The sequence below is a fragment of the Apaloderma vittatum genome, unplaced genomic scaffold (assembly GCF_000703405.1).
Source record: "Apaloderma vittatum isolate BGI_N311 unplaced genomic scaffold, ASM70340v1 scaffold14537, whole genome shotgun sequence".
NCBI lineage: Eukaryota > Metazoa > Chordata > Aves > Trogoniformes > Trogonidae > Apaloderma > Apaloderma vittatum.
In genome coordinates, this window is record NW_009727929.1 from 22264 (window position 1) to 31376 (window position 9113).

Sequence of the window (9113 nt, forward strand, 5' to 3'; positions counted from 1 at the left end):
TGTTCATTCACTCCAAAGCAGTATTTGCGTTTTTCCGTTGCCGTGTGATGTTGTTGAGTCAGATTCAGCTTGTGATCTTCTGTAATGCCCAGCTCTTCTCCTGCAGAACTGCTGTCCAGCCAGTTCTCCTATACTTTGTGCATTTGATAATTCATGCCTTGGGATTTGGCCTAATTTGTTTAGCATGCTGTTGTTTTTAAGTTCCTGAGAAATGTGCATTTCCCACTGCTCTTAGTCTTGCATTCATCAGTGATTTATAAATTTAGTTAAGTATTTCGTGGAAGTGATTGCTCCAACCCATTAATTCTGTGAGTAATCTCGTCCTAAAATTCTGTGTTCTCAGGAGTTGAATGACTCCTGAAAATTAGGTGAAATGAGAGGAGTTAAACAGTCGGTGTTTAAAGATGGGTTTAGTCAGAGGGGAAGAAGCTTCAGCCGGTACATCTTGTTTGTGAGCTTTCTTTCCACATTTGACTAAAAAAGGATTGACCTCCTGCATTGATGACTTGTGGGATGGAAAACGCTTTAAATAGATTGCCCATATGTAAATTTTTCTGTCTTGGTTTTGGCAGAGGTTTTGTTTAAATACTATCCAGCATGAGTGGTTTCGTGTCTCAAGTCAGAAGTCAGCTGTCCCTGAAATGGTTGGTGACTACATAACTGCTTTTGAAGAGATTTCTCCTGCTGTCCTCAGACATATCATCAATATGGCAGATGGAAATGGAAACACAGCTCTGCATTACAGTGTCTCACATTCTAACTTTGAAATTGTGAAGCTTCTCCTGGATGCAAGTAGGTTGACTTTTTGCATATTTTGTTTTAATTACTTTTGGGTTTTGCAGTCCTTATGGGTGAAATTTTTATGAGCAAGAGGTCAAGTATTGACTTCCTCCAACAGCTGTTTTAGCTCTTAACAATTACATGGTGACTCACTTAGGTGTCTAGAGTCAGTGTTGCTAGTGCTAGCTCTGGAGGTGATGGTGATGGCTGTTGAAGAAGTTACAAAAATACTCAAGTAAATTATATGCAGAATTGGCCAGTGTTTGGAGCAGATAAGTAGATCCGTGATTCTTGGACTGTAGTCCAAGTTCAGCAGCACCAGCCTCCAGCAGTTTTTTCTGGAGGCAGTGTAGCCCCTGCTCAGCCGAAGGTAGGATGCTGGTGAGGGAAGATGCATTCAGGTATGAACATCCATGTTAAAGATTCAGACTAGTCTATCTTTATCTTACTAGAACAGTACAGAAGTTTTTTCTAGCTGCCACCTCGACAAAGATATTAATGATACAGATTTCAGCACATCTGTCACACGTGCAGAGACTTCCTCTGCAGGAAACGGAGCTCTTTGAATTCTCTGGTCCTGTCTGAAGGCAGCCTGTTGGGAAGAGTGAGTCATGGCAGGGGAATGTAAGGAATGTCAGGAGCACAGTGAAATGTCAGGCTGGCAGTGCCGCATGGGTGGGAGGAAACTGCCCCTCCGCTTCCCTGGGTGTCGCAGGGTAGCGTCAGCATGCTCATCTGTTGCTGGAAGTCGGGACTCCTGTAGTTTACAGCAGGTGGTGTATTCCTGTGAACACAGCAGGTTTTGACTGTAAAGTCCAGCACCCATGACAAGTGCCAGGTGTGTGGAACACACTGCACCTGGCAGCACTTGGGAAATACTTGAATGAACAGGCAAATTCCTTCAGGTTTCAGCAGTCTTCCTCTGGGCTGTGTCTATAATGGTCACTGTAGAGTGAACTTTGCAGGGTGATTATATCACAGGCAGATTCTTGTTGTAAGGACTCTGTATCTGTGTGTTTGGTGGGAAGAACAGATGAGACAAGAGACTCCTCTGTATCACTGTGCAGTTTTGCCAAGAGGACAAGTAGGAAAACAGCTCTGCTCATTAGCCATGTAGAAAAAGAGCTGAAACGTGACCTCAGAAAACATACCTTTGCTGAAGTCAGGGTAGGAAAGCATCTTCTCCAGTAATTATTCATTACTCATGAAGCAATGCGGATAGCAGAGTCTCATGTTCTGTGGCTTCCCAGAAGTGACTTCTAAAAGTAAGATTGGGCTACTGGTTATAAGGTAGCACAGGTGATGTCTACGGAAGGTGAATAAAATGTGCATTTTCTTACACCTACATTTGTATTCCTTCTGGAATGTTCTTTTCCCTTAGAATAAAAAAGAAAAAGAAACATTTTGAGCAATAAAGCTTGTCGTGGTTTGAGCTAAAACAGAAGCTAATTCTGTTTACTGATCTTACTTTTCAGCTCAGTCTCTTCTAAGAAGAGATAGCACTTTCTCAAGCTAACAGCTTGTTTTTGCAGATGGTGCTTGCGACTAGAAGTGATAACAAACTGATGTTTATAGGTACTACTAAGGATTGGTATGCAGAAAGGCTCTTGCTTATACTTGCTCCTATAGAAACCAAGTTACCTGCTGAGTCTTGTGTATGATGTCAGGATGCCATAAAGTAAAGGGGGAGGAGCAGACAGGACAGGTGACCCAAACCTGCCCAGCAGAGTGTCCCCTTCCATATACGTCATACTCAGTATAAAGCTGAGGAATCACGGGCGATAAGCTCTCTTCTTCAGTGGCTGGCATGCAAGGAGGACTCTGTCCATTCTTCTGCCTTGATCCCGATCCTGATTTCCCAAACCCAGCTGCCGTATCCAGCTCCCCTCTGCTGCTGAGCCTGGGGTTTCCCCAGTACCGGCTCTGCAGCATCAGTGAGGATTGCTGTCAGGGTGGCATGCTGGGTTTCATACCAATTTTGTATATATTTGTATGTAGTTTGTTATTTTAATTATTTCCTTATTAGTACTATTATTGTTTATTAAAGCTGTTTTCTTTTTCAGTCTATAAGTCTCTCTGCATTATTGCCTTTCCCTTCCCCTTTGAGGAGGGAGAGGGGTTAGAAAGCATCTGTCATTTCTTTAGTGGCCAGCCCAGCCTTAACCCTTGACAAGTCCAAAGAATTTCTGCACCATTTTTGCTTGTTAAGATATCTGTGGTACAATTTAACCCCAAATCTAAAGGTATTGTTTATGTAAGTCTTGAGTCTCTGCTTTCTAATACAGTGAGCGCACTGAAAGCCTTGCTGTCTGGTAAGCTAAACAGCTATATTTCTGCAGAATTTTAGTAACAGAAACAGACTGGAGGTTAGACTTAATGAAAAGGAGAACTCTTGTCAGGTGCTGGCACTAGTCAGAAGACTTGACTGTGTTCGGTCCTAGAGCACTTTTGTTCACAGTCAAATTCTCTGTAGAGCTGCAAACAGTCTTTAATTGAAAGAGTTTTTTCTGCAGGTCCGAAGTACGTCAAAGTACACTTCCAGGTCTTTAAAATAACAATTACAGGAAAATAAAATAACCAATTACAGGAAAGTGTGTGCACTGAGGAGGAACAGCTTTTTCACTGACCATGTTGCTTGGCTGTTCTTTGTTTTGCGGTGCGGTTACTGCCTCAGGAGAGGAGGTTGCAGACTGTCCTGATGGTGTTTCTGGGGTTTGGACCCACGACCCCAATGGTCACATCAAATTTCTGACCACTGGCTTTTACAGAAGTAAAAAAGTGCACAAAGAAAACCCTAAATGATGACATATGAAGTGGCTTTGTGCTATATCTTTTGTTGCATGCATAGTTGAAGAGAATCCCTTTCTTTCTCAGACTCAAGAGCACCCCTGTTTATTTTTTTTTCATCTCCACTTTCTCTTGAATTGCTTCCATTATGAGAGCAATTGCTGCCAGTTCTTTTTATAGGCTGCTCTACTAACAGTTTATTCAGTTCATTAGCACAATTGCTGCTTTTTGGGTTCCTGCTTTCCAAAGAAATTATCTCATCCCTCTGCAGATGTCTGTAACGTAAATCATCAGAACAAGGCCGGCTATACCCCGATCATGCTTGCTGCACTTGCAGCTGTGGAAGCAGAGAAGGACATGAGGATAGTGGAGGAACTGTTCAGCTGTGGGGATGTGAATGCTAAAGCCAGCCAGGTCAGTCAAATGGTTCCTTCCATGCTCCCATCCTGGCTGCATTGGTTCAGATTTTGCATTCCTTGACTTTAACCCTCTGTGGTTTTTGGTGTTTGTGTGTATGCTTTTGAATGCTGTTTATGAGCTGGACCTGTGGAAAAGCATTGGAGCCTCAGGTCTGGTTCTCTTCTAAAAATCAAGATTAAATATTTTATGAAAAAATTATTACTGAATTTTGGGAGACATTTACAAATTCTGCACCATTTAGCTCCTTCCAAGGAACTCCAGATGTCTGGAACTAGATCCTATGTCTTCCATTAATTTAATAAACAGGTATGTGCGATATATTATACATAAAAGGTATTTAAATAATGGCAAGCAGAGCCTTGAGAGTGCTATATAAAATAACAATCCTTTTTTTTTTTTTCTCCCAGAAGAAGCACAATGCCAGAAAAGTAAGCGTGCATGCTCTGTGTAGTTATTTGGGTTTTCTTCTTGTCTCCATGCAGGCTGGTCAAACCGCACTGATGCTAGCTGTGAGTCATGGGAGGATAGACATGGTTAAAGCTTTACTGGCCTGTGGCGCAGACGTCAATATCCAGGATGACGAGGGCTCTACAGCTCTGATGTGTGCTAGTGAACACGGACATGTTGAGATTGTCAAACTTCTGCTGGCTCAGCCTGGGTGCAATGGGACCCTGGAGGACAATGTGAGTTGCTTTTCCAGATAGTGCTTCATCAGATACCTTGTCCACTCTGGAATAGTCTTCTAATTCTTTTTTTCTTTGATGCATTGGAGAGCTGCTGAGATCTACTCAGGTGAATCTCTGACTCATGGCACCAAAGCACAAACTACATGAATCCTCTGCTTAGTGGTAGCAAGTGCTCTGATTGTTTGGCTAGTATCTTTGCTTTTCAGACAGACTTACCCAGTAGCAGTTTTTATGGTTAGGCATAGGTGTACAGTGGCTGAGACAGAAAAAATATTTGCTAGCTCATGGTAGAGCATTTTCCCTTCCCACATTCCTTCCCCATTTCCCAGCAGTCTTCCACTGTTCAGTTAGGACCTTACCTGGTGACATGAAATTCTTGCTGTGTTGCTTTTCTGTATCTGCACCATAACCTGGGAGAGTACAAGTTTGATCTCCCTCGTGAACCTACATTGTCCTGAGGACAAACAGAAACAGGCTGTGACTTCAGTGCCAAGTGAGACATTTGGCATATTTCTTGTTTGCAAGGATCACTGCAGCCTATGCTGTCAGCAGACAATTTGACCTGTAGCCTTCCAAGCTTGAAAATGTTGACTTAGCTGTTTTCTTGCCAGTACTGTATTCTTGTGAACGACATCACTCCTTGGGTACATTTCCATTCTTCCTATTTCTTTACCCATGGACCACTGAAATGGAGCCTGGATTTGGGAGGGCAGCAGGTGGTTACGTGTTGAAGCTGTTGCAGAGGGGCAGAGACGTTATTTCTATTCATTTCACTCACCTGCTGCAGAAGCCGGCTCAGTTGCCTGATGGTGCCAGTAGTATGTAACAGCTGGTCTGAGGGGAAAACATAAGAAGGCCTCAGCATAACAAACACTTATGGGGACAGTCTCATTTACTACTACTGGGTGCTGTTAGTGCTACTAATCACCAAGTTAATAGTCAAAGTCTTTATGGGGACATAACACTTAACTATTCCTGTAGGCAGTCTGATACTGTTTCCCAAGCACAGCTTGTCTGCTGCTTATTCATTTTATAACAGGTTTTTCTGTTCTGTGAGATTATGAGATTTTTAGCATTCCTGTAGCTATTCTATATGACACAGTGATGCTTTTCCAGTCAGCATGATCAGTAGTAAGCTGCGCTGCATCCTACTGATGTGTTCCACTCTGACAGTGATTCAGCATCTCTTTTTAAGAAATTGGCTTTTCCTGATGTTGACTGTGGAGTACTTGTTGTGCATTTGTAGTGCATTGTTGCACTGTAGTGAACAGCCCTTCCGGCTCCCTGTCTGCCGAGGACAATTAGATTTATATAAAATCGTTCTCTGTAGTCTCACTTGGATGCTGTCCGTTGTGTCCCATGCTGGAAAAAAGGGTTTGCAGTTTCCTTAAACTGGTGCCAGCCTCTCCCATACCAGTGCTACAGCAGTGGCTGGAAAACCAGCGTAAGAGGTCATTGCTATGAGAGGACATTTCAAATACCGGCATTATTGTGGAAGCTTCTGTGCACAAGAGCCAAAAGCCAGTCAGTGGACCAGCAAGCTGCTGTGAGATATACGCTGAGGCTGTAGTTGCCCGTCTTGTAATGTGAACACCATCGGAGAGCAGGGGCTTGTAACTATGTGAGACACCAATTTCAGAAAGGGAAGAAAGCAAAGAAGGCAGAGTTTGGGGTGTGGGAGCTTCATACAAGTGTGCCCGTCTGACAGCTCAGAGGTTCACATAACAGGTTGTCTGACACCTACTTTTTCCTGGTCTAAACGTGATCTAAAAGGAAAACACTAAGTCAATAAATTACCCTTTCTGCAAAAGCATTCTGCTTCTAGGAGCCTCAGCAACTATGATTTCTCAAAGCAGTAATACCTTCTGAGAAACTGAGGTGACCTACCTGTACGAGCAATAGGGCCTCCAATTCATAACTTCCCTTCTTTCTGGGCTGATGGGACTTTTAAGACATCTGTTAATATACACAAGCATTAATTCTCATATTTTTTTCTTCTGTCAGGATGGCAGCACAGCACTTTCAATAGCTCTGGAAGCTGGACATAAGGATATAGCAGTTCTTCTTTATGCTCATGTCAACTTTTCCAAAACGCAGTCACCGGTTAGTACACAACCTCCTACAGTTTATGTTTTAACTTGCTGCTCCTGAACTAATAATAAAACATAAACAGCTGTACAGCAGTACAGTGCATTAAGTTTCAAATTTATTCACAGGATAATTTTTGTCCTGCTAAGTGGAATGTACATTTTTAAATCTAGGTTGACAGCAGAAGGGTGAACCGTGGCTGAAGGATACGCTTTCCTCCTCCATTTTTTTCTGGGGGTGCACATAGCTCACTAGCAGAGTTCACTGAGTTGGGCTAGCATGCAGAGGTTCTGTGGCATCATTGCAATAATAATTATTGACCTGGTTGTTGGGAGTGTCCTAGTTCTGGCAACTATCCACCTGGTCTCTGAGCCCTGACTCTCTCCTGAAAAAAACTACTGCTAATTGTTTCACTGTCGAAACAGTATGCCCTCTCAGCTAGTAGAATGTATGATAGCTGGCACTGTTCTTCCTAAAATGAAAAAAAAAAAAAAAGAAAAAGGAAAAATTAATCTGTGCAATTAAAGGCAAGGGACTGAACAGAGCACTTGTGAATGCTGTGTTCTCATTCAGCTGGCTGGAGTAATTTCACTTCCATTAATTGTTTTTTTTCCTCTTTTCTAGGGCACTCCCCGACTTAGCAGAAGGACATCTCCTGGTCCCACCCACAGAACCACATTTGAGTAGTAGTGCATGAATATCTGTAAAAAGCTCTATGCCATCTTTAAGCTGCTAAATTGTTACTATTTTACTGAGACAGATACTGAATGTAATTGTCTTGTGCCTGAACTCACCAGCAAAGTGAAAGCAGAGATCTAGTGCTAAAGATAGAAAACTGTAAACTTGAAGCAAGCATGTAATTAAGTAGTGCTCAGCTGAGAACCTTAGTCAGAACTGTTCTTTTGTTCACTTACTCATATTTCCGTACAGTTACATAAATCCTGTTTTACTTTGCTATAGGTTATCCTTCCTTATGTTATGTGCAGCCTAAGACCTCTAAAACTATCCATGCAGGGGAGTCCTGGTGGCTTGTTTTTAATCATTCTAAAACATACTTGTATTTACTATGCCTAGAGTTTATCACAGTAACAGTTTCATAAATTTCATTCCAATGTGATTTTGATGTTTTTAATTATTTTAAAATTCAGAATTTGCAGTTGCTTATATAGTCAGCTCCTTGGATCTTGAGCTGGTGGGTGAGTGGGTAGGTATTGGGGATAGAGCCTCTTGTCAGGTCAGAAGTTCACTAAATAAGTTGTTGCTAATTGGGGATAATGTATAATTTTTTATATGAAAGATACTAGTATCTATAAAATTAACTCGCACAGTATTTTCAACATTTTATATTCCTCAATAATTAAAAACTACATGAAGAATTACATGTCCTGTTACCATATTTTTATTAACTATGTCAGTCTGTAAGTTCCATACATGTTTATTGGAGAGTACAATTAGAGGTACCAGTTGTATAGCCCCCTTGAGTGGAACTGAACGTAGTTCTTGGTGCATATTTATGGAATGCTATTACCTTGTCACATTCACTTTAGTCATATGTATTGAAATGTTTGAAGTGCCTTAGACTCTTGCCATATTTTCAGAATAAAATTTCATTATGCTGTTTCACTCCTCTCCTGTTTTACATGTGATTTGTCATCATCCAGAAGTGCTGCAGATTACAGCTGCAGCAGCCAAACAGGCCGGATTGGTAAATCAAGGCAGGGAGGACGGGATAGCTGAACCCTTGGGGGCTGCTGAGGCAAACAGCATCAGTGCCTAAATACTTTTCTTGTTGACCGGCAAAGTAAAAAGCTTTGACCAAGATCATCTGCCTTCCCTGGTCTTGTACATCCTGCAAAGGTTGGACGTTTTGCTCTTCAGGAGAGAAGTGGCCTCTCTCTCTCAGCCACTTGAAGCATCGCGGGGAGGCACCAAAGGATGGTGTAAAACTGGTTTGCTTCAACTGCAAAGTAGTTGCCAGCTGAAATAAAAGCCTTTGAGCTTTATCTTCCAAACAGTCCTGGCAGTTTGGTAAAGGGAATGCTTTTTAGATAGCATTGGAGGATATCCTAAGCTTGTCAGTTCAGACCTACCTGATGAAACAGAGAAACGCATCTCAATGCCTTCCTTCAAAGGACCTAAACAATTCTGTTCTTCTGTGTCCTTCCTTCTTCCCTCCATAAGTCTTCAACAAACAGCTTTTCCTATGTAGTCCCTCGGAAATAGGGACCCATCCTCATACCACTTGACCTACATGGATGTGGTGGCCTGGACAGCATGAAGTTTCTGTGATCTCTGTCAGAGCTGGCCTGGTCCAGCTCTGCAGGTACTGCATGATACCAGTGCAGGGCTGGT

General features: G+C 42.2%; 1 protein-coding gene across 1 annotated transcript in view; it reads left to right on the forward strand.

Annotated features, from left to right (window-relative positions):
* The window catches only part of KANK1 (KN motif and ankyrin repeat domains 1), a 29388-nt gene extending 21164 nt beyond the window's left edge, over positions 1 to 8224 (forward strand). The window contains exons 6-10 of the mRNA XM_009873897.1: positions 573 to 792; positions 3839 to 3981; positions 4470 to 4670; positions 6678 to 6776; positions 7386 to 8224. Of these exons, the coding sequence (XP_009872199.1) occupies positions 573 to 792; positions 3839 to 3981; positions 4470 to 4670; positions 6678 to 6776; positions 7386 to 7448 (726 nt within the window). The 3' untranslated portion in view covers positions 7449 to 8224. The remainder of the gene's footprint in view (positions 1 to 572; positions 793 to 3838; positions 3982 to 4469; positions 4671 to 6677; positions 6777 to 7385) is intronic.
* Positions 8225 to 9113: the final 889 nt, after the last annotated feature.